Genomic DNA, 26,193 nt, shown 5'->3' with positions numbered 1-26,193 from the left:
AACTTGTGATTCTTACATGCAATCCTGTGAGGTATAGAGAGTGAGTTTAATCATTTCCATTTTGCATGCCAGGGAAGTGGGAACTCAAGAGGTTAATTAAAATTAAGTCACTAGTGACAGAATCAGGATTTGAATGCAGCTCCTCTGATTCCAAGTCACTAGATTTCTGCTGTTCACTACACTACAATGGCTCCCTAATGAAACACTTCAATGATAATAAATCTAATCCCTCCGTTATTCCTTTCAAACTTCCCACACCAAAAAGAAAAAAGGGGGAAAAAGTCTTCACAGTGGGATGTGACCCTATGTTATGGGAACCCATCAAGTATTATGAACATGAAACGAAATGCTATTTGGATGAAAAATTTCACTTCTTTGTACTAGTCATTTGCCTCCTGTAGTTAGAAGTGGTGAGTTTTGTTTGAGGGGCTGATGATGTAACTAGACTGAATGGACTAGACAAAGGGACAAGAAGAAAATACTGTATTGAGAGAATCGGGTTTATAGCTTTTCCATGGAGTTTCTTGCTTGACTGGTGCATTTGCTTCTCCCAGGAAATTTAAACTATTTTATTTAAAAGTATTCTTGCAGGACAAATACCCACAGGCTATGCCTGGACTATATGAAGTAGTATGTAGATTTGGCAATTATTGGGTTAATTTTATCTGTTTAGACTGTGAGATCAGATAATTACTTAATTGTAAACTCATAGAATCTATAGTGATGTCACTCACTCTATACACAGCCCCACTCTATATTTACAAATGTAAACCCAGATAGGGCCTTTAAACTGCTCTGATAATTAAGGACTTATAGCAGATTTATGGGGTTAATTATTTGATATTGGTTTCAATAGAGATCATATCCAACCAGACACTAGCCAAATGCCACTTCACTAGAGACAAGGAACACACAAACACAACTTTAGGCTGATTTTCAATTTCATAGCAGTCCTGAGAGCAGTGGTTAAAGAACTAATTTCCTAGCATAAATTGCTTTGCAAGCATACACACAGACGATTTTTATTTGGATTCTTATTCTTTTGTGAAAAGACAATAGCCATTCTTTTCATCTGTGTCCAGTTTCTCTTAGAGCTAGTCTTTGGTTCTATGGATAGCAAATTTGGGGGTCTCGATTTTTTAATAGTTTTCTGTTTCCATATCTATACTGAGAATTCATCAATTTGGATATAGTACTTCTCTGACTCATTTTCCTCACACCTGCCTAGAGAAAAATGTCCATCTGTTGAGCTAGCAGAGAGGGAGGCAGTTGGTCCTAGGATATCCAGGAAGATGACTTGAGTAAGTATATCTACAGCTGTGTTGGACCAGGAGTCTGAGATTTCTCCCTCCATTAAAAGGCCTTCCTTCAACTCTGAGAGAATTCAGTAAGTGCTGTTTGCCTGACTTCTAAGACCTGTTCAGCCCTTGACTTCCTCTGTGACCTTTCCAGTTTTCTGACCTGCATTGCCTCTCCAATCCTTAAATTCTGCTGGTTTATTTTTGCCATACAAGGATTTTTAAAAAAACTCATCCTTGTAAATCATTCAAACATGGAAAAAATAGGCACACAGTCCACAATGTAATTTAGAAATGCTACAACCTGAAATTCTTACAGAGAATCTTGCAGGGGCCAGCCTCAGAGCAACCAGAAAATTAGTTTTAATTAAGACTTGGCACCAGGAAAAATTGCTTGAGGGATCTCTGAGACATTTAAATCTGATCAGAAAGAATAGAGGAGAAGAATGTCTTAGCCATAGTGTATATTGATCATTATTACTGCCATTCAGTCCTAGTATGTTCTCTGGTATTTTGTTTAGGATGAGACTTTAGATTTTTCCTTCTTTTCTAAAAGTTCTATTGCATGCACTCCAAACTCTCTTTTAATGAGACCTTTAAAAGGACTAAAAGAGTCACCTTTTAAGAATCACCTTAAAATAAAAGCAATAGCTACTTGCATAACATTATCATGAAAATCATTAACATTTGGGGAGCTGAATAATTCAAGTTTCATTGAACCAGAACACTTTCCTAGACACCAAGGTGATGTGCCCATACAACCCAATTTAGCAGGCTACCCAGTGTGCAACATACCAAGGATTCCTTTAGCATCTTTTCATTGCTGGAATACACATCAGTCCTTTTCTCAGAATTCATCAGTGACTTCCTGTCTGCTTCATAGTCTTCTAAAGAAACCTCTCTCCTAACTCTTAAGATCCTTTTCTGTTTCTTTATCCCTCACCTCTACCCTTTGCCCACCTCATCTTACATTTTTCATCCAACTTTCTAATGTCCTCAGGCACTAGCTTCTTCATGGTTTCTCTCTATACATACATACATACATACACACACTCACATGCAAACACAATTTAGTCCCTTAGGACACAATCTTGTCTTATCACTTTCCTTTTCATCTTCTGTGGGAGAATCTTACTCCCATCACTTGTCCTTGTCCTTGCCCTTGCCCTTGCCCCTTTATGCCCATATGACTCTATTGAGGTCCAGTCACATTCCACAGGCAAAATCTCCCTACTCATCCACTCCATAAAAAATGTCTGAACATTTGTTCCTCTAATTTCCTTATAGACTCTAAAACAGTCCTTTACTCTCTTCAGCTCTCCTGGAAGGTAATCACTACTCCTTTACTAATTAACTCCATCCAACCCAATCACTATCTAAATGATACCCTGTGACCTCTGCTGTGTGCTTGTCTGAGCTGATCTGTTGGAAGCAAGCTTCTGTGAATCAAACAAAGCAAAGCTATCCTGTATTTTCAAGTAAAGGCAACCTTGCACCGAAGAGAGGGCATGGTACAAAGTTCGGATATATTGTTCTGGTGTGACAGCAAGACTTGGACACTGTGATATTGTGTTTATGGTTACATGGAGAAAATGTTTGCTTAGCACTGGTTATCCCAACGGTGTGGATTTGTTTTTGTTGTAGAGACCTGTGATTTCACTGGTATCGCTCCCTCCAGTAATTCAAATAGAAAACCTGGCTATATGACAGTCTCCTAGAGAGAGTTACTTAGAGCACTGAAAAGAGGAGTGACGACCCCAGTCACCAGTGAATATCAGAAGGAGGACTTGAAAGTTTTGTTGTCCTTAGGATCTTGGGTCTAGCGCTGGAAAAGACCTCTCTCTGAGTCAGATCTCAATTTATCGATCAGTAAACTGAGACCCATGGAGGTTAATTACCTTGCTTAAGCCTCAAAAACAGGATTTGGACTCAGATACTCTTACTCTGGATCTAGAGCTCTTACCACTCAGCCATACAGTGACTCTAAGACTTGCTTTCTCTTTAGCATGCCCCAGATTCTCCTAGATTTACTTTCTCTTTAGGGATCCAGTCTTAGATATGAAGTCTGAGGATTAAAGTATCTATCAACTTCACACCACTCCACTGGACTAATAATGTAAAGTCAGATTAATAGGTTACTATCATCAGCATCATCAACATCGAAGCATTTACTGCATGGTAGAGCTCTATGCTGGGTAGGCATTGTGGAAGATATATTAGCCCTAACATCTTGGAGCCCAGAGTCTAGTTGAAAAAATAAGACAGTGACAGATATAACTACAACCACATCATTCAAGCCCATAAGTGTCAATTGTCATGTAATTTGTACAATCCTACCCCTCAGAAAGGAGAGAAAGTTCACTAGAGTTTTATTTTGTTTCAGTGTGAGTGTGTGTGTGTTTGTGTATTTTACCCATAGCTGGAAAAATAGGAAGGGAGGGAGAGGTTAAAAAATTGAGAAAGTCACTGATTATAAAAACCACCAATAAATTGAGGTGGAAGGGGGAGGGACCAGGGCAGAAGACAGTTGTGAGGGAAGTTCAGGGTAGACTACAATCTTTATCCTATTTCAGCCAGTTAGAGTGACGCAAATGTGAAGCATGAAATCTTGGTTCTTGGTTATCTATTTTTAGATAATTGGGGGGGGGGGGTTAGAGAGATTTCTAAACAAATTGGCTTGAGATGCCAGCCATTAGCACTGTGGCACCACTGTGCAAGTAACATATAGACTTAATTACTAGGACCGTTTGCCAAGACAAACAAAACAGTGTCACTAGGACAAAATACTATATTTCCCAGCTTCAAATGCCCAAGAGGCGCTGCCCGTATCCTAGGCAATGAATGACTACAAAGCATTTGGCCACGGAAAGAGAAAAAAGGGAATGTTTGTACTTTGCCAACCCCAAACCCTCTATCTTGTTTACCCTGAACATTCCAGGGGCCTTCCCATGGTCGTTAAGATAGAGAGAGAGAGTTGGTGAGAGGTGGGCACTTCTGTGGACTACATTTCACAGGGCCAGGCCCAGGCTGAGCAATCTCCCTGACCTTAGGTGTTCCTGTTAATGGCCTCACTCCCCAGCCCTTTGAAAGCATGCCTATATTCTTTTAGGCATAGTTAGGGAACAACCTGAGAGTGGTTCACTCTGGGGGCAGAGTAAAGGAAGACTATATAAGTCACAGTATTAGCTGTCACTCTAGAAAATAGTGATGTAATACAAGAGAGAACGGGATTTTCTTTCTTTTTTTTTTTTAAGGATTTCACAATCCATAAAATGAAGCAAATCCTCACAGCCACATTGCAAAAGCAGGATTTCTCTAAAAATATCTGGGACTTCCAGACTTTAGTTGTTGCATCAACTGTTTCTCATGTGGTATTTTGGTGGTTGTGCTTACCAGGAAGTCAAGAATAAGATCATTGCTTTAAAGAATGAATAAGCAAATATGTGTAGGATGCATAGACGATAAATGTCTCAGAAACTCCAGTAGGATCTAGTTTCCACTTGTGCTTTGACGTTGTTGTTTTTTTTTTTCCACTAAGTTTAATCTTGAATTTTTCCCCACCTCTTCCTCTGTTACTGTAGTTTCTTTCATAGCTTTGGAGTATAATGGAAAGGATGCTGATCATGGAGTCAGGAGATAGGAGTTTGAATTCTGGCTTTGGCACTTTACTAGTTGGGTGATATGACCAACCCATTTAATTCACCTTAGCCTCAGTTTTCCTTCTCTATAAAATGGGGGTGATAATATTTATACTACCCACCTTATGGGGCTGTTGTGAGTCTTTATAAAACTCAAAAGACTACATAAATGTGAACTATTATTATCTCCATGGGGATTTATGGTACCCAGGAAGCACTGGTAGGAATATGATTTGAATCAATTCTCTTATCAATTTACAGTGTAATATCTGTCAGTGGTTTGAATGCTGGCAGTGACTCATAATAGCTATGTGACCATGAGCCAATTTAACCAATTTAGCCAATATGAGCTTCCATTTGCCCATTTACAGAATGGGGATAATAATAGTTGTTCCTCCTGACCCACAGGGTTATATTGTAATGGAAGTCCTTTACAAAGCACACTATAAACCTAGGTTATTCATTTTCTCTAAAAATTTACTGATGTGTTTTGCTTTTACATTACAAACATTTACAAATTACTCCCACTCCATGAGATATTTCCTATAACAAAGTAAAATGGTTAAGTAGAATTTGTAATAAAGTGACCTCATCTGAAAGTACACACATTTCACATCTGTAGTGCATATCCCCCATTTTTATTTTTTAAAAAGTTACAAATTTGCTTTCTCTCCCACCTGATTGAAAAAGGAAAAGGAAAATAAATTTCTATTAATATATGCATGGCCAAACAAAATAAATTCCCTCCATGGCTGTATAAAAATACATTTGTCTTAGTCTGCACTCTAAATCTATCCCTTCTTTGTCATGAATGGCATTGGTCCTTGTATTGATAATGGTTCTTAGAGCTTTTAAAGTTTTTTTTTTTTGTTGTTGTTGTTGTTGTTTTTACCGTGCTGTTGTTATTGCATAAATTGTTTTCCTGGCTCTTGTCATTTCATCCTTCATCAGTTAACCAAAGTCCTCAAAACTTCATCTTTATGATATTGATGTTATAGTATATTATTCTTCTGGTTCTGCTAACCTCACTCTGCATCAATTCATATAGGTCTTTCCATGTCTTTTTAAAATCATCTTTTGCCTCACTTCTTACAGCACAGTAGTACTCCATCACATTTATACACCACGATTTCTTTAGCCATTCCTCAATTGATTAACTTCCCATTCATTTCCAGTTTTTGTGGTGGCCCAATAATTTTATTTGAAATTAACTTGCACACATGTCTTGTCAGTTGCTACAGTAGTTTGAAAGTAACAGAATAATTGATGAGAAGTAGAAGTTGTCTGTTACGTCCATAAAAGTTAACAGCACAAATAAATTTTGGTTTGGTCAGTTTTAAGTTGATTAGCCTTTCCATGATCCATCACTTTGACAAAATCACCTCCCCATAAAATCATTACAATAATAGAATTCTTATTATCCATGTTAGGACTTTGGTGGGTCCAGTGGGACTGTAGAAAATGTGCCAGATTTTCGGTCAAAGGCTATGAATTTGAATCTTGGCTCAAACGCTTACTACCTGCCTACCCTTGAGTAAACTACTTAACCTCTCTGGGCCTCACTTTCCTCATATGGAAAATGAAGGGGCTTGATTTGAACTAGATTATCAAGAATCCCTTCCAGATTTAAATCTCTTTCCCCACTTCTACACCTTGCCTTGCCTCATCCCTTGAAGTTCTGTTGCCACTGCAATCAAATGTACCACCAAGGTCTCTTTCCTCTGCCCAACAGCAGCATTTAGTGCAAAGCCTTCAGACTGAGACTCCTTTTGTTATCTATCACCAGAAGCTGCATGGCAATGAGTTGGCAACTTAGCACATTACTGATGTATTCTACATTCAGAGTACATTGCAATAGCTCAAAAGAATCTTGAGATTCACAAATTTAGAGACAGCTCCATTCCAAATGTTCAGAAGCACTGTTTGTACCTGACCTATGGTATAGTCTTGCAGAGCCCAATGGCTGATCAGCCACAGACACACTATATGTTGACACTGACATAATGATGTCATTTTGGTCTTCTTTAAGTACAAAGGACAGCAACCATTCAGTGTGTTCTGTATCCAAGGGGACAAACATATCAATGATCTTCCATAAAGCTGATTTTCTTTTAATATGTTTTAATCACCACTTCTGATTTGACAGGAAACAGGCCAGTGGAACTGGGATAGGATGGCAGAGCTTAGAAAAGGCTTAATTTTCACTTTCATCTATAAAATAAGTGGGCTTGAACTAGATGATCTGTCAGGTCCTTTCCAGGTGCACTTTGGTGATTCTATTATGGTTCTTAATTATTTTCCAGTTCATTTCATTCATAGAGTTAGCTTGGATTTCCCAAAAAGGGGAGAGGGAGGGGAGAAGAAGAATGTAAACAACTCATCAGACCTCTTCCTCTAAATAGCCCCCATTCACTGTGAAGTTGGAATTTCTAGCCCTTGTGAATTCTCCTTAGACAATGGATCCTACAAAAACCAAGAATGCCTTGGGAATACATGTGGCTCCCAATAAATGTCATCTTGCTGATAAGGCTGATAAATGAATGTTAGAGCTGAAGGGCACTAGAGAGACCATTTTGAGCCAGGGAATCCCCTCATAGGTTTTAAAGCTGGAAGGGAGCTTGAGGGTGATTCCATCCAAACTTCTTTTTTTTCCCCACAAATGAGAAGATGGAAGACCAGAGAAAGCAAAGTGATTGGCAGGGTGGCAGATCTGGGAATGAGAACCCAGGTCTTCTGAATGCTAGTGGGACACATCTTCCCTTGTACCTGCCCTCCCATGTGTGCATGGTACACTTCTTTATTGTCAAAATATCCATCTTTGGAAATAAGTTTCTACATGAAAAGGTCTATTTGAAATATAAGAATTGTTTGGAACACCTGAAACCTCTAAGCAAGCATTGGGATTATATTTCAGTTCTTCTTTTTTGAAACTTGGAGTAGTAATTCTGTTCTTTATAGCCCATGGCGGCAGCAACATCAAGTCTCCTATCCTTACTAAGATCTTAATTACAGACGCAGTTTATGTCATTGCTGCAGGGAAAGAACTTGGTTGCTCCAAACAGCCTGTGTTTTGGCGTGGCAGGTGTAATCATGATGAGGTCACTTTATTTCAGGCCAAGGATTCTCATCTGTTTTCTTCTCTCTGAGGATTTTGTCTTTCTTTGTTGATTGGGAGTAGTACAATTTATGATCCACAGCTGATGAGCTCATAGGAACACTGTAAAAATGATTATGCTTTCATTTTATGAAATTATAGATTTGGATCTGGAATGGACCTTAAAGTCCAACCCTTTCATTCGTGAGATGAGGATACCTGAGGCCTAGAGTGTGGTTAAGTGACTTGCCCAAAGTCAGTCACAGAAGTGAGCAGTTATGTGAAGATTCACAGCCCCATCCTCCATCTTCACATCTCTTTTTCAATCCATTTCAACAAATATCTCCAAAGCCCCTAGAGTGTACAGTGTATAGTGCTGGACCCTAAAGATTCAAAGATTAAAACAGCATTACAGTCCCTGCCCTCAAGGAGTTTAAAATCAGGTTGGGGGATAGGCAAGTACCTAGGCAAGTATAATATAAATTCCATGAGGGTGTTGAGTTCCAAACAGAATGAATAGCCTGAGATTCACAGAAGGAAAGATTATTTATGGATTTGGGGGAGGGGAATCAATTCAATAAGCATTTATTTAGCACCTACTGTTGGGAGGCATTGGAAACGAAACACCTTGGAAAGCTTCCAGTTTTTAAAAATGATTATTTTACTGGGGTGGGGAGGGTTGTAATACAAAAAAAGGTCCCTTGGAAGTCTTATCATAGTTTTGCACAATTAAGTTAGCTGAAAGTGTCAGGACCTAACAAAAAAGACACTTCCTCTTCATATACTAAACCCCAACTCTACTCCATGTGAATACCACAAAATACTAAGTAGTCGTTGTATCAGGTCCGATTATGGTTTTCTGCTGATGAAGGTAACACTTCCTTGCCATCTATAGGTCTTTCGGTGCACTGGGTGCAACAATAGATGAAGTATGCATTTGGGACTGGCCCTTTAATAAAATGCTGTAATTAAAATCATATTATACTTCTACATAATATCTTTGTATAAATATACATGCATGTGCAATCCTGCCCACCACCTACTCTTTGAACAATTTCTTTTTGAAGTTTTATCCCATTTCTCCACCTACCTTCTTTCTCTCCTAGTTTTGAGAAACAATGCTATATAAATATGGCCCAGACCTTACTCTTAGACATTGCAGTCTTCCTGATAACTAATAAATTTATTTACCTTCTCAGTCATGCTTGTTATCCCCAAATGGGACTTCATTTGAACTTGACAGCTTATGTAGGACAGTGGAAAGCTGGTTGTTTCAGGGAAGAAGAGTTTGGCTCCATGTGAGGAAAAACATCTTTACAGTTAGAACTGTCCAATAAATGAGATATAAGGTAGTAAGTTCCCTGTCACTGGAAATGCTCAAGCAGGGGCTTGACTGCATGCCTATATTATTGTGGAGAAATGCCATCACTGCGCAAAGGGCCTCATGACCTCAAAGTTCCCATTCCAGCTAACCTACATACAGATGAGACCTAAAATAAATGGCTTTTGAACTCCAAAAGGCTAGCAGTGACTCAGATCACCACTAGCAGTGGCAGAGGATGGATGGGGGTGTCAGCACCTTCAAGCTTCTATATAAGAAGGTAAGCTAGAAAGAGATCAGAAAATAGGATAACATGATCTTTTATCCATCTACCATATTGGTTGTAACTTGTTTGTTTGTTTGTTTGTTTTTTTGTTTTTTAGTGAGGCAATTGGGGTTAAGTGACTTGCCTAGGGTCACACAGCTAGTAAGTGTTAAGTGTCTGAGGCCGGATTTGAACTCAGGTACTCCTGACTCCAGGGCCGGTGTTCTATCCACTGTGCCATCTAGCTGCCCGGTTGTAACTTTTTACAGGTGTTGGTTTTTACTTAATTGTATAAAGGCAAATGGATTATAGACCCTTAATCCTCTCTAAATTAATCTAAGCTCTCCTACCCAAGTACCTACATTGATACTACAAGTGCAGGGTGCTACTCTGCTCTATCAAGACAGATAGATGGAGTTCCTCCAGTGCCACCCAATAATATTAAATGCTTTGTACCTCTATAAAATTTACCTGTTTTCTAGGTGACTGAACCCTAGTCCTTCACCATCATTTGGTTTCTCTAAGATTTCTCTTGACAAAACAAAAACAAAACATGATAGTAAATTGTGAATGTCCCATTTTTAATCCCCTTTCTAATATTTGAATCCCTCAAAGTGGGCCATAGATCAACTACTGATATCTTCCCAGTCTTCATTCCCGGGGAAAGAGTCCTTCCTCATAGGAAGAAAAACCTAGGGAAGCATTTAATATATGATTCTGCCTCTTCTCTCTCTGTCTGCCTCTGTCTCTCTATCTCTGTTTCTCTCTCTCTCTCTCTTTAGCATTCAGTTTTACACTTCAAAATTGAGCCCAAACATGAGATTCTCTCAATTTAGAGAATTCTTTCAACTGATGTAGTGGTACAAACCAAGTCATCACTTAGAAGGGAAAAAAAACACCCATTTGTTTGGTTTGAGGAGTAAGGGGTGAATGTAGTATATGTACAAACACACACACATATTTTTTTTTCTGGGTAGTCTTACCTGTCTGGTTAGGTGTAGACACACACACACACACACACACACACACACATACACACCTCTCCTTTACAAACTTTATGGTCCAACTCCTCTGGCCTTCTTGTTCTTTCTTGAAAAGGACACTCATCTCCTATCTCTGTCCCTTTGCACTGGCTATACCCAGTGCTTAGAATGCTCTGTCATTATGCCTCCTGGCTTCCTGGCTTTCTTCATCTCAACTCAATTCCTACCTTCTACTATTTCTGGTCCACTTTTACCCACTCCCCCCCCCCCCCGCCCCCACCATACATAACACTCCACCTTGGCCTTCTCCCTGAGATTCCCTTCCACCTACTCTATGTACACAGACATTATGTATACACACACACACACACACACACACATATGTTGGTAGGTACCTAGCTTTGTACATATTGTGTTTTCCTTCAGGATGTGAGCTCTTTGAGGAAAGGGACCATGTTTTTTGCCTTTCTTTGTATCCCCAGTGCTTACCAAGGTGCAGGCCACATAGTGAGTGCTTAATGAACAAATACTTGTTGACTGACTAAAACATCTCTAAGGTGCTATCATAGGGGATTATTGTGGTCCCTACTAAAGGATCATAGGACTTGAGGACCTAAGGGAAGGCATCTCCCTCTTGGCAGAGAGCCAATGTGGCCTAGAGGTATGGAATGAGGCATACAATTTCAGACATGGCTAATGTTTTGGTTTATTTTGCTTGGCTGTTGGCAGGGAAGGTTCTGTAAGGGCAAGGGAAATCAGTTGGGAATGATGGTGATGTTGAAAGAAAAAAGGAAAGAGTATCAATAGAACATTTTTAAAGACCTAAAGGAAAGCAGGAATCTGGCCCTTATTGAATAGACTCAGAAGACAGGAGAGATAGGCACCCACTGGGGTAGCATTAAGGCTATAGGGAGAAAGAATAGTTCAGAAACTGAAAACATTTGGTAAGAATTATTCTAAATGAAAAAGGAATCTCGGTAAGAAAATATTGACTCCAGTTTGTTTTTTTGTTTTGTTTTGTTTTGGTTTTTTTGCAAGGCAATGGGGCTTAAGTGACTTTCCCAGGGTCACACAGCTAGTAAGTGTCAAGTGTCTGAGGCCAGATTTGAACTCAGGTACTCCTGAATCCAGGGCCGGTGCTTTATCCACTGCGCCACCTAGCCGCCCCCTTGACTGCAGTTTTAATGTCTACTGGTCAGTTTAGGGAAAGATGCTGGAACTTAAGTTAAAAAAGACAGTTGGATGTAGTGGGAAGATCACTGGTCTGGGGTTTAGGGGCCCTGAGAATGAAGCTACCTCCAATATTCTAGCTCTCTAAGCATTAGTTTTCTCGTCTGAAAAATGAAGAATATGTCCTTTATAATATCTGCCTCACAGGCCTGTGATGGAAAAAGTCTTTTGTAAACCTTTCTCAAATGAATCTGAGACCTCATCCATGGGAATGTCTTGTGAAAATTGCAAACCATCCATGCCTACCCCATCCTCTGCAACTTTTGTCCATGTTCTCCTATGAATTTGTCACCTTGGAGCCAGCTATTATGCTGAGGTCTTCCTCATGTTCTTCTGAAATCCCAAGAATACCAGTGGAGCATAGAGGCTGTCTAATAGTCATCCCTTGTTCTTGTCAAGTGACCCATGCATCTTTTTCAGGAGTGCATCTTAATGGTATTGTCCTTTAAAACATTCTATTCATGTGAATTTGGTGATTACAATCCTGTCTCTACAATTCTGGGGTTTGATTTCAATCGTGAAGTATAAAGCATGTTTAATAAATATAATTATTAATTTCAAAGTAATTTGGATACACACATGTCACATTCTTTATTTCTAAAAGGGATCAGGAGACTTGACTGAAATCTTTACTCCAACATTACTGGCTCTGTGACATTAAGACAAGTAATTTAACCTCTAAGAGCCTGTTTCCCCATCTGTAAAATGGGAATAATCAGCCTCAAAAGACCTATCTTGCAGGGTTTTTAAGCACGACATTTTATGAAATTTTGTTGTAAATGACTGTTATAGTAGTTATCATTGTATTCATCAGATAATAGTTTATCTGCTTTTTATCAACTTCAAAGGGACAAATTACTCAAGGATTTTGATTTTTCTAGTCTTCAGAGCACTTTCAGCTAAAAGGACCTAATATGGAAAATATATATGTTTCAACTAATTGCAGTATGATAATACTTTTTCTTCTTGAAATGGTAACACCTTTTATTTCAGGGATAGTGGTTGAATGAATGAATGAATGAATGATGAGGAAGAAATATAGCAAAAAGAATTGCGAGCCGTCATGACTTTTTTAGTAACAGAAGCAAAAGTACTCCCACTTCTGCCACTTGATGTGTCCAGACATTAACTCTAGAGTATAGTCAAGCCACTTCCTGATTCCTTTCTGAGAATCCTTTTAAATGGGTTATATTAATTGAATGTTGAATGAATGAATGAATGAATGAATGAATGAATGAATGAATGAATGAATGAATGAAGTGGGGGTGGGGGAAACTGTGTCTTTGTCTTTGTTCTTCTATCCCAGTTAATCCAAACCCTATTTACCTAATTTGGGATTGGATATAAGAAAGTCAAAGAATGGGGCCTGCACTAAAACCTTGGCAAGGATTCCTGGGTTGTAAAAATAGAACAAAAATAGGAAGAGGAAGAGCTCTTGTCGCCAAGGCTGGTCACTGGTGATGCTATCAGTATGTGGCTACAGCTGACGTGAGGAGACACCTCACCCCTTTATTTCTCAGTTCTCTAGAAAGAGTAGCTTATGATCATGGAAATCACAAGTCATACCTTTCCCTACTTGGAAGAATCCATGAATCTCCTAGCTGGAAACCTCTAAACTCTCCCTGCTTTTTGATTACTAGGTAGGGAAGGGAAAAAAAAAGTAATCACATGACCTAGAGTTATAGTTCCCGTTGAGAAACAAGCATTTTCCTGGTTCCCTATGAGAGGCATTTTCTTCCTCCTTGCTTCTGGTAGCTTGGGAACCAGAAAAACATCAGAATCTAAACACCTCCCTTCTGCAGATTGCTACTCTGAAGGAAAGAGAAAAATCTCTTAAAGGGACCATTGTATTTAATCTCTGAGTTGGCTAGTTCCTTTTTTTTGGGGGGGGGGGGCTTTCCTGTTTTTTCTGTGACTGTATACACTTAGTGCAGTCTTCTTACCTACGTCATTCTCAGTTTGTTTTATTAGGAAGGGCTGGATACTTTCCTGCCTGACCTTCCTGCATTTTGCCTTCTCCAGTTTTAAGACCTCTGGGACCTTCGTTTTCACAGAGTCTCAGTTATCTCATCATTACCACTGAGTTCCCTGCCCAAACTGGTTATCTGTGTAAAGAATGGGGGAGAATACTCTAATGTTTTTAGCCTATTACTTAAAACAAATTCTTTGATGAACTCAGCTGGAAACAAAATCTCCCCATCTCTTCTGTACCAGAAAATCAGACTTAAGGATCCTGATGAGCAGAACTTATGACCTTCAGGATGGTTTTCAAAACCTGAGTGCCTGCTTTGCTAACCTTAGCTTTCGTTCTGAAATATCTTTAAATCACCCATTAAAGATTATTTTGATGACTCTACCATACTTTATCATAATGTTACCCCGACTTCTGTGCCTCTCACAGTGGTTGATCTGATAGGTCTTGCCAAACTGGAAGGGTTTCGAGTATGGCCTAGGCAATGGACTGGGGACTTTGAGGACCAATCTAGCAAAGTTCAGGAAGGTTTACCACCAGGTGGGTCACAGAGTAATCCATTTTAGGAATACAGTACAGTAATTCTGTTTTTGTTTTTGCTTTCATTTTGGGGGGACAGTGAGGGTTAAGTGACTTGCCCAAGGTCACACAGCTAGTAAGTGTCAAGTGTTTGAAACCAGATTTGAACTCAGGTCCTTCTGAATCCATGGCCAGTGCTTTATCCACTGCACCACCTAGCTGTCCCAAGTACAGTAACTCTTGAAGACTTTCACCAAGGCTAAGTCAAGTGAAGAAAAGAGACATAGCAGGGAAATGATGCATTCTTGTAGTATCTTAATAATTATAGGTGGTAGCCTTCTGTTAAATGGGCACATTTCTGAAATTCAGTCAGTGGGACAACAAGCATTTATTAAGCACTTCCTATGTCCCAGGCACTGTGCTAAGTTCTGGGAATACAAATACAAACTGAAAGGTAGGCTTTGACTTCTAGGAGCTTACATTCTAATGGGAAGACAATACATAAAGGAGGCTGAAAGGATAGGGGTAGGGAAATAAAAGTGCCCAGTGGGAAAAGGAGAAAACCAAGATATGGTAGAGAAAGTTAAGAGGGCATCCAGGAAAGAAATATGTAGCTGGCCTGGGTGTCAATATGGAGATTTGGGGAGGAGCCCCGTCCAATCCCAGGAAGAGGCTGCAGGGTCAGAGGGTACTTTCTGTCTATGAATTCAAGGGATAAAGTGAGTTAACAGGATAAAGTTTGGGGGCATGATAGAAGAAGTATGAACTATAGCCTGGAGAGCAATGAAATAATTTGGGGGAAGATTTTCTTTAGAAAATGCAATATAGTCTCTCTGTCCTCCAGTGTTCTGAGAACACTGGGCCTAGATCCCTGAGAATTCCTTTGACATTGTCACATCCCAGCTTGTATCATAGTTCTTTGTATATCTGTTTCTTCCTCTCTACTAGGTCATAAGCTTCTTGAAAACAGTAATTGTTATTTTATCCATCTTTTTCTTCCTAGTGCCTGGTACCTAGTAGGCATCTAAAAACTCACCAAGATATAGCGAGAGCTAGAAGAGACTTTTGACCTCATCTCATCCTTCATTTTACTCATGAGGAAAACTGTTTATTGAATCAAATTGTGGCAGATTGGAAAGAACCTAGCCTGATTTCTGGGTCTTCAGTGACAAGTCACTTCAGCTGTTCAGGATGTTGCTTGGGATCATCTCTGATTCTCGGGCTTTAGATTTGAGTGTATGTGGATCTTTTCCCTCTATTGTCACCTATCACCTCTGCTCTAATGACCTAAGTGGATACAGAATTGCCTTTGTCCTCTTATCTCATTTTTATTTGTTGTGTGTCTTGGCCTTCCCAGCTCTAGAGAGAAATTTTCTATCTTGGGAAAAGAACATGCTTGAATAGAGAAGCCCCCATTGCTTTGGGATTTCTTTGAGATGCCCAGATTGCCAACTTCTGGGAGTAGTACAATCATACCTTTAAGCTATATGTGAGAGAGCATGTCTATGGCCATAGGAATGAACTCTAGCTCAGCCTTCTTCTGTGTTCTCCCTGAAGCTTTGAGTGAAAGTAATTTCTTATGTGCCACCTTGGATTCTTCGAAGAAGTTGATTTGGTTGTGAATTCACTTAACCCTTACCCATAATTGACACATGACTCTTCTGATCTTCAAGTGTGTAACATGTGGCCTTCCCCACTTGCTGAAGGGTTAAACTGTATAACCATGAGGAAGGCATTTCTCCTCTGTAGGTCTCAGTTTCCTTATCTTCACTATCAGAAAGGCTGAGATTTAGCTACAATCTCCTCTCCATCTCAAAGGGGTCCTTGAGTGTCATCAGTGGAATGTCACATTCCTTGTTTCCTTGTTGGGATTTTTATGACAAGTCATTGCTTGTAGTTGCTATGGTGGGGCCCAGGGATTTCAAGAAATAGTCTGTGTGCAGTTGAATTCTAGGAGTGGGTAAGAGATCTCAGTGGTTTCTAAATGGATAGGGTAAACTAGACAAAATGAGACCCATAGCCAGAGGCTGCTAGAAAAGCAAAGAGTACTGGGCAAGTCACTTAACCCCAATTGCCTCACCAAAAAAAAAACACCAAACAAACAAACCACACACACACACACACACACACACACACACACACACACAAAACCAAAAAGAAAAGCAAAGAGTAAGGTGGGGGATCTAAAAAAAGAAGCCAAGACACTGTGTGATAGATACTATGAAAAGAGTCCTGGACCAAGGATCCTGGGATTCCTAGATCTTAGGATCTAAGATTTGGAATTTGAAGACATTATCTGATATAGCCCTCTCATTTTACAGATAAAGACACTGAGGGTCAAATAAGTAAAATGACTTGCCCATGGTCACACAGTAGATAATAATGATGATGATGACTATTAATATTTATATAGCACTTACTATTGTGCCAGGCACTGTGCTAAGTACTTTGCAATTATTATGTCATTTTATCCTCACAACCCTGGGAGGTAGGTAGGTACAATTATTATCCCCATTTTACAAATAAGGAAATGGAGGCAACTAAGGTTAAGTGATTTGCCCAGGGTCATACAGATTGCAAATGTCTGAGACTGAATTTGAACTCGTCTTTCTGACTCTAGGCCCAGTGGTCTATCCATTGCCCACTTAGCTGCCTTGTAGGTTTAAGATTAGCTCTACTACTAACTAGTAGTATGACTCTTAGCTAGTCTCTTCTATCTAGATTCCATATCTGCATCTATAATATTAGGTTAGTGTTTGCACTGGTTTTGTGAAGGTCAAAGGAGATTTTTGTTTGTTTGTGAAACATGCTTTGAACCACAAAGCATTATGTGAATTGAAACTTTTATGAATATTGAACAGCTTGAAGTCTTTGTTATTATGTAGGAATCCTAGCCAGGAGGAACCCTCATCGGTCTCAAAGTCAGCAAGGACCAGACCATTTGTTTTTGATAACATCAATCAAACTTGCAGCTAAAAAAGTCCTGGTACTGATATAGAAAGTTGGACCGATTACAGAGGAATCTATACTCAGTGGAGCAAAGGGAAATACCAGATTTAGAATGCTTAACAACCCTGTGTTTTGAACTCTGCGCCTTCCCACCCCACCCTCAAAAAATAAAATAAAAGGAAATGGACAAAGGGACCCTTTCAGTGGGAGGTCTTAAGTAGCTTTGGCTTTGGGGTTTGGTTTAATCAGTATCATCCCTTCCTGCTCACTGCCTTCCAGAAAGTGGCTTGAACAACCTTGGACATTTCAATCCTCTTGTCATTGTTCAATTTCTGTATCCATCCTCTGAGGCTCAGCTCAATCCTTCCACCCCTGTGAGACCTTCCCTGAATACTCTAAGTGCCCAGACTGCCTTCTCTTCTGACACAGCACACTGGTTCAAATGCTAACTCTCTTACTTGCTATCTGTGTGACCTTGGGCAAATCACTTAATCTCACTGAGCCTCAGTTTCTTCATCTGTAAAATGGTAAAATGATGGGGTTGGATTTGATGGTCTCTGAAGTTTCTTCTGGTCTTTAATCTGTGATCCAATGATCTGTGATGAAAAACTATGTGTGGACTAGAGCAACCATTGTGGTTACCAATAATAATTAAAATACACAGGATAATATATGTTGGCAAAATGGCTTATTATCTCACTTGATCCTCACAACAACCCTGGAAGTGAGGTGCTATCATTATCACCATTTTACAGTTGAGGAAACTGAGGCAGAGTGAAATGACTTGCCTAAGGTCATACAACTAGTAAGTATCTGAAGTGGGATTTGAATTTCAGGTCTTTCTGACTTCTCTATCCACATACTATCCACCTGTGTGCCTCTAAATAAAGCACTTAATTGGGTGTTTACTATATACGAGTCACTGTACTAAGCATTTCTGGGTTCTCTGGGTCGGTATGGAACAGTACCTGGATTTTCCTTAGTAACATTCAGTGATGGCTGTAGGCATTATACCCTGGCAATGCTTTCCTTTCTTAAGTGGGAATATTCATCGGGGTGTGAATAGGTGTCATGCTGTTGCTGAGGTCCCTGGTACTAACAACCTCATCAGGCATCCCTTTCCAAATACTAATCTCTGCAGGCAGTGGGGAAGACTGCTGTGAAATAATGGACAACCAATTAGGATAACTCACCCGATGGTGCCTCAGTTAGCATTGACAATGGGAATGGGAAAGTATTTTGCAATGAAGCTGCATTTGAGGCAGGTCTAGGAAGCAAGCATTCACATGCTGTTTACCAGGTGGTAAGAAGGTTACTGGGACAGAGACAATAAACCACCAAGAATGACTTTCACATGGGAATTTCTATCTGCTTCTAATCACTCATGGTTCGGTGCTTCATTCAGTTCTACGTGTTGTTCCATTGAATTGACCCAACTGTAAAACGTATTTCCTTTATTTATTCTGAGCCATGCTATTGTCTCTGGCCTTCCTACTGTCTTGAATTTCTCTCCTTTCTCTCCTTTTGAGCCAATAGAATTGTCCAGCTCTTATCCCTCAGCCCTGGAAGAACTGGAAAGAGGTTCCATTGCTTGTGATTTCATCTCTGGTGCTTCCTTACTGACCATTCACAATTGTTGAATAACCAAGGAGAGGAGAACAGAAACAGGTTCCTATATATGCAAGGTGGAGCTCTTCAGGTCATATATTTTGAAATAAAAGGAGCATGGTCTCATCTTGAGTAATTAATTATAAACAATTCTTTTTTGCATACCCATCATAGTATATCCAAGAAGCTGAGGGAGGGAGAAAGAAAAAGGGAAGTTGGGGAAGTTGGGTGTTCTGACACTCCTCAGGATTCTCCTTAAACAAGGAATAGGATTCACCATAATTTTCTCCTTGTGTAGCTTTTAACTATCGGAATGAAGAGCCTGATACTTACTATTAGAGTCACTATGTATGAAGTCTTCACATAAAACCCAATCACTTTACTATTCTCTAAGCTCCACTTACAGCTCATGTTGGGGTAGCTATGTGGCATAAAAGGTAGATAGATACTGGACTTGGAGTAAGGAAGACCTAAGTTCAAACACTGTCAGATATTTATTAGCTTTGTGACTCTGGACAAGTCACATAACTTCTGTCTATCTCAATTTCCTCATCCATTAAAAGGGGATAAAAATAGTACCTACTTCAAATTAAATAATATGTATAAACAGCTTTGTAAAGCATAAAATCCCATAGTAGTCATTGTTGGTGGTGGTGGTGGTGGTAGTGATAGTATTAGTAATTCACACAAGAGGCATATCTGAATTCTCATAAATAGAACCATTCTGTCTCCTTCTTGGCCACTACCAAGGTACCTAAAGATCTGACTCTTTCTCTCCTATGTCCAGATAACTGAATGGGAGGAGCTAGACTAGCAACAGGCATCAGGACTTGGGCTTTGCATCACAATTGTCTCTTCCTACCACTTGGAGAGGAGTCCCCATCACTTAGGCACCACTCACATACCATATCAGAATTAGCTTGGAGCATTGAAAAAGCCTCCACTTTTGTGATTTGACCAAAGGAAAAAGAAAAAAAAAAAGGTCGGGGCAGGACAACCATAAAAGGATACAAATTATGGGATATTATATTAAAATTACACAAGGGGAATTAAAGTGAAGAGTGCCAGATTTGGAGTCAAACATCCTGGTTCTGCAACTTCATTTCATGATCTGTGTGACCTTGGGGCAAGTCACTTAACCTTTCTTTAAAATGGTTGACTTTATGTATTTAAGCTCAAAATGAATTTAAAAAATAAAAATAGATAAAAGGGTGAGGGGAAGGGGGAGCTGGACTGCATGACTGTTGAAATTCCATTTAGCTCTACACGTATCATTTTTTTTTTTTTTAGTGAGGCAATTGGGGTTAAGTGACTTGCCCAGGGTCACACAGCTAGTAAGTGTTAAGTGTCTGAGGCCAGATTTTGAACTCAGGTACTCCCGACTTCAGGGCTGGTGCTCTATCCACTGCGCCATCTAGCTGCCCCCTACACGTATCATTTTAAAAGGTATAGGTACGAACAACAGCAGCAGCCAGAAGGCTCACTAATCTTGGATGGCTGGCTTCCAACCCAATCTTATCCAACAAGTATTTATTAAAAGCGTATTCTGTACAAAATGAAAAGTAATTTCTGTCCTTGATAAGCTTTCATTCTACACTTCTGTAACTGGAGAGGGAAAAGTCATTTCACTTGCTTTAGCAAATCAACAGCTTCCTCCCCAATCAGTGAGCATCATTACAATGATATTAATTACATCCAAGTGTTTTAGCTCTCACTACTTTTCATTTTCAAGTGCATGCAATAAGTATATAACTGACTCTGCCTTCCTTGTGCACTGGGAAGTAGGCAGGCATGTGGTAATGGCTGCCAGCATGCTGGGGAACATCACCAGAGAGAGCCAAGAAATGAAATGTTTGGAGCCTTTGAAAAGGTTCCAAGAATGTCAGCACAGAGTTCCTGCCTCCTTTCTGTTGAATGCCCACTGTGGCTGTCTGTACTGAATGTGCCAGACAGGCCATCAGACAGAGAGAGTGCAAGTGTTTATTGGTTCAATGAAAGGAGAAGCCACAGTCTTCCAAGCATCAATGGACATATTCAAGTAATAGGCAAAAAAAAAAAAAAAAAGAGGCAGAAGGGTTATTTCACTCCAGTAAGGATAGGTATGAGCAGGAGTTAGGAAGAAAAATTATGTTCCTTAAACCATAATATGGTGAAAAAAAATATTGGATTTGTGGTCAGAGTGTATGGGTCCAAATTCTATCCCTACTATTTATTACTCAGCCATTTGGGCAAGTGACTTAGCCTCTCTGGGCCTACTTCTTTATCTGTAGAATGAGGGGGTTGGATATTATGATTTCCAAGGCCTCTTCCAATTGACCATCTATTGCCCTATGTTATATGAAATGATTTCACAATCAGTAAAGATTAGGCAAGTAGGCCAAGGAGTAGATAGAGTGCTCATCCTGGAGTGAGACAGACAAATTCAAATGCAGCTTTAGATCCTTACTAGTTATGTAGCCCTGGGCAAGTCACTTAACCTCTGTCTGCCTCAGTTTCTTCCTCATCTGAAATGAGGATAATAATAGCACCTACCTCTCGGGGTGGTTGTGAAAATAAAATGAGATATCTGTAAAATGCTTTGCAAAATTTATAAAGTGCCATAGGAATGCTGCTGCTTCTTCTTGTTTGCAGAGCCAGACAGTATTTAATTCTTGATTATCTATGGATGAAGTGTCTATTTTCTACATCTACATCTATTAAATCTACAGCTTCTTAGATGTCTTCAATAACCATGAATAGGAAAGCCAGTTGAGGTATGGCTCAAGATCTCAGGGTGGTGAGGCATTTGAATATTTGTGTATGTGCATTCCAACACCAAATAGAAATTACATTTGCATTATCTGTTATTTGGATGATCTAGGCCACTTCTGCCCACTAAGAATTGGCAACATAATAAGTCCAATGACAATCTAAGGCTCTTTTTCTTGACTGACTTTGAGAAAAAAGTATTTCATGGTATAATCCACCATCTTTCATTAAAGTCCTACTCCATTGCCTCATTCTGGTATGATCATGGGATCTCAAAGAATTGTCAGCTAAGTACAAGCTCTGGAAGGCCCTACTTACCAATTTAGACAAGTCTCTGATTACCAGCTCAGCAATGAGTTGTATGTACTCTCTCTGAGGACCAGCTGAGCTAAATTGAGGAGGCTTATCACTAAAAGATTGATTACTGGGTAATGAACGAATTTTTAAAGTGACAATTCACACAGATTTCAGCTAAGACACAATGGGATTTATACCAGTGAAATCACTGGTCCTCACAGTATTGGAATCAGTATAACCTACAAATCCAAGAATCATCCAGCTTTCTGAGACTTGGCAAGGAGGAAGGCTAATGTCAATTATGGAAACAATCTCTCTTTGTGTGACTGTTTATTATCTATTGTTCAAACTCTTCTTTCCAGGAAGGCCTCCCCCTCCACAAGCGAATGAGCTTCAAGTGTTAACAGAATTAAGGCTATGTTCTAACATATATTTATTTTTGTTTTGCCTCCTTTCCTTCCTTCCTTCTACATAGAATCTTATGGCAAGAGCCTTGTATGACAATGTTCCTGAGTGTGCAGAAGAGTTGGCATTTCGCAAAGGAGATATACTAACTGTGATTGAGCAGAATACTGGAGGCCTGGAAGGATGGTGGCTCTGCTCACTACATGGAAGGCAAGGCATTGTTCCAGGCAACCGTGTAAAGCTTCTAATTGGTCCACTGCAGGAAGGTTCTTCTGGTCAAGACCAACCCTCTTCTGGACTAACTCACCAGAGTTTTGGCTCTCAGAAAGTCTATCAAGTGCCACACTCACAGGCTTCATCCCGGGATGCTGTCTACCAAGTACCACCATCCTATCAGAATCAGGGAATTTACCAAGTACCTACAGGCCATGGTGCTGTAGAACAAGATGTATACCAGGTGCCACCCTCGGTACAGAGAAGCATCGGTGGGACGAATGGTTCTCATTTAAATAAAAAGGTGAGTACTTTCCTTTCCCATTATTTGTATTTGAAACATGGGATATGAGAACTTGATACCATAGAGGCAGTAGCCAATCCAGGATCATAGCTCAGATATTCCTATTATGGATTGCTCACTACCATTAAGCATCCCTTCATTCCTTGGCAAAACAGTGCCAAGTCTCATAGCTTGAAGAGCTTTCAGACCTCCCCTACTCTGCCTCTTCCTTTGATACTAGAAGGTACCAGATGCAGTGAGTTGCATCATGAAGCCAAAAGGACCTGCCTAGGAAAATAATGATATAGCAGAAAGAGCACTGGATTTAGAACCAGAAGATCTGTGTGCAAATCTCAGCTCTTACTACCTGTGTGACCTGTGAGACCTATGACCCTGGGCAACTAATATTAACCTCTATAGACCTCAGTTTCTCTATTTGAAAAATTAATTAATAAGGGGTAGAACTATACCATTTAAAAGATATTTTCCAGATTTCAAACCCAGTATTGCTTTGAAACTGAATGAGGAAGATGGTTATCAGTCATCTCTACTGTCTCTGAAAGGTAGCCAATTTAAAGCTTGAAGCAACTGAAACACTGCAGAAACTACTAAATTTTGAAAAAGATTGTGTTGTAGCCCATCTGAAAGAAAAAAAATTCTGTAAATGCTTAAGGCAAATATGGGAGAATCCTGGAATATAGATTCATGAGATATTTAAAGAAGAATGTTCATTGTCTCATCTATTTCAATTCCACAAACATTTATTAAATGCCTACTTTATGCAGTACACTATTTGAGTTAGGTGAGATCCAAAGTTTGGCTAAGAAACAAACAATCCCTGCCCTCAAGAAGCTTACAGTCTCACAGGATGATAAAATACAAAATGATAACAGTAATATAAAATATTAAATAAGTGCATGAGAGAAGTACTCAAAAAAGTGCTATTTAAGTTTGGGGTAGGTAGGAAGGACTCATTACTAAGCATGGGGATCATTTATAGAGGACAGTTTTATAGAGCGTAGTGAATATGAACTGGATCTTCAAGAATGTGAAAGAATTCAACAGACAATGATGGGGGGAAAAGACTTAAGAAAATATGAGTGCAAAAACAATCCATAACAGTTGCAGTCAGATGAGTCAAAATATGAATTGTTATGGGAAATAACATTACAAAAAAGGAGATCATCATGACCCTGGAATACAATAATTAGGGACAGAACAATTTAACAAAGAAGGAATATCTGAACTTACTGACAGCAGAAGGGATGCATCATAAAGATTAGGAGTTTCCTGACTGAACATTAAATATAAACAAAGCCTGCTTTGAGAAAAGCCAGTGTGTAAAAATATGAACTTAAAAACTGATGAATTCAGAAATGACTATTCACATTACAATATAATACTTTGTTAAAGGCAGTAGGTGGCAAGGGAGTTTACTGTGAGATTTTTTAAAATATCAGTCTCCACTAAGGAAAATTTCAGTAATTTGAAACAACTGTTATTTCATGAGTGCCTGCACCAACTCTGACCATAATCAGTCAGTTCCTTTTGGGGAAGACAGGGAACTAGACATGTGGTTTAAATGGATAGAAGGAATGCTTTCCATCAATAAAGATACCCACAGTACCTGCTTAGTTTTTGAGTGTTGGTGAGGGCACTGAGGGTAAATGATGAGTCTAGGGTCACATAGCCAGTACACATGTAAGAAGCAGGATTGAATGCAGGTCTTCCCATGAGTCTGAGGGTGACTCTCTAGCCAGCAGTATATCATTCTGCCTCTTCTGTATCTTGTTACATGGTTTTCATAAATTGCAGTGGCCCCCCAAATCATTAGCTCATAGCTAGGCTTCTGGTGATGAGTCTTTCTGAGCTTAAGCTGGTTCTTATATTCCATGTGCACACTCACACACATGCGTGTGCACACACACATACACACAGAGTCTTTCACTGGGCTTATAATCAAAGTGTTTCTGACTTGAGACCATTCAGAGTTTATACTGGACTGGTAGAGACTTTGAGAAAACCATGCTCACTTCTATGTCAGGATGTTGCATCAAAGTAGAGCAGGGAAGTGTTATTTATAATGATTCTTATAATATGTAAAAATAATTACTTTTTCCAGAGCTCATCAATAGAAACTGGAGATAAACCTGTATTTGAGTGATTGTGGTAATCTTCAAGTTTAATACAGCCCAGGGCAGTTAGATACAGTCCTTGCTGGTGAGGGGACTGAACTCAGTGCTCTTCCTAGGTGTTTCCCTTGCCTGAAGATCTAGAAATGAATGGGTGAGGGTGATGGTGCTTAACCTGGAATTCATGAACTTGGGTGAAAAAAAAATTGTTTTAAATTTAATTAATTAATTTAATGGTGTTTTTAAAATATTGTATTATAAATAAGTGGTTTTCTTTGCATTTAAAAACATATTCTGAGAAGGGCTCTGTAGATTTCACCGTACTGCCCAAGGGATCCATGGCCCAGAAAAAGTAAAGAAACCCTGATCTCAAGGGAATCTGTGGCTAAAGCCAAACCTGGCTTCTGTTTCTAATGGGGAATGGTACAGTAGAAAGGTATCCCTATAACTAAATGAATCTTCTCTTTCGTAGCACTGTTTTGCTTGCACCTTCAAAACAGATTTCAGGGACGGGAGCTGGTGTGAAAGACAGGGAGGTTGGAACGGAAACATTTGCTAGAAGGTGTTTAACTTTCATCACAGTTTATGTTGGCAGGAAGGTCAAACGTTTTCCCTTTTTGGACCCCACCTTTTCAATTTCCAGACTTTTGAAAAATGTGAAACTTTAGAGAACTTCTTTCCCATTTGCTTTGCATCCATTGCATAATGCTAGGGGAGGGGGAGTTGGGGCAAAATAGTCTTTGGTATAACTTCCTTTGTTATCCCTTTCTCTAGCAATGTAGCCTGTCCTGGGGGTGAGCAAATTAGTTTTCTTCCTATCCATGTGTGTTGTCTCTCCCTATTAGAATAGAAGCTCCTTGAAAGCAGGCACTGTTTCACTTTTTCTCGTTGCATCCTAAGAGCTTGGCACTTATTATGTGCTTAATAAATACTCCTTCTTTCTTTCCTTCCTTCCCTCCCTCCCTCCCTCCCTCCCTCTTTGTTTCCCTACCTCCTTCCCTTCCTTCTTTCCTTCCTCCCTCCATTCCTTCTTTCCTCCCTCCCCGCCTTCCTTGATTCTAGAAGCCTGGTGTTTTCTTATGTTCATCACAAGACAGGAACCAACACCTTTCCAAAGTGGTGTGCTGGGTGGCTAAGGCAGCTCGCCCTTGTGAAGGGGGAGACGGTCTGACTAGTTCCATCATAAGCAAAGTAGCAGATGGGGTCATCACAAAAGGACATTTCCCCCAGCCTTAAGC

The 26,193-nt window shown here is 39.7% G+C and overlaps 1 protein-coding gene across 1 annotated transcript in view; it reads left to right on the top strand.

The window, feature by feature from the left end:
- The window catches only part of NEDD9 (neural precursor cell expressed, developmentally down-regulated 9), a 56,556-nt gene that overhangs the window by 3,033 nt on the left and 27,330 nt on the right, over positions 1–26,193 (top strand). The window contains exon 2 of the mRNA XM_043975548.1: positions 22,398–22,844. Coding sequence (XP_043831483.1) covers positions 22,398–22,844 — 447 coding nt within the window. The remainder of the gene's footprint in view (positions 1–22,397; positions 22,845–26,193) is intronic.

This window comes from Dromiciops gliroides, chromosome 1 (assembly GCF_019393635.1).
Source record: "Dromiciops gliroides isolate mDroGli1 chromosome 1, mDroGli1.pri, whole genome shotgun sequence".
NCBI classification, from domain to species: domain Eukaryota; kingdom Metazoa; phylum Chordata; class Mammalia; order Microbiotheria; family Microbiotheriidae; genus Dromiciops; species Dromiciops gliroides.
The sequence above is the reverse complement of the archived record's forward strand: the minus strand, read 5'-3'. Positions and strand labels throughout refer to the sequence as shown.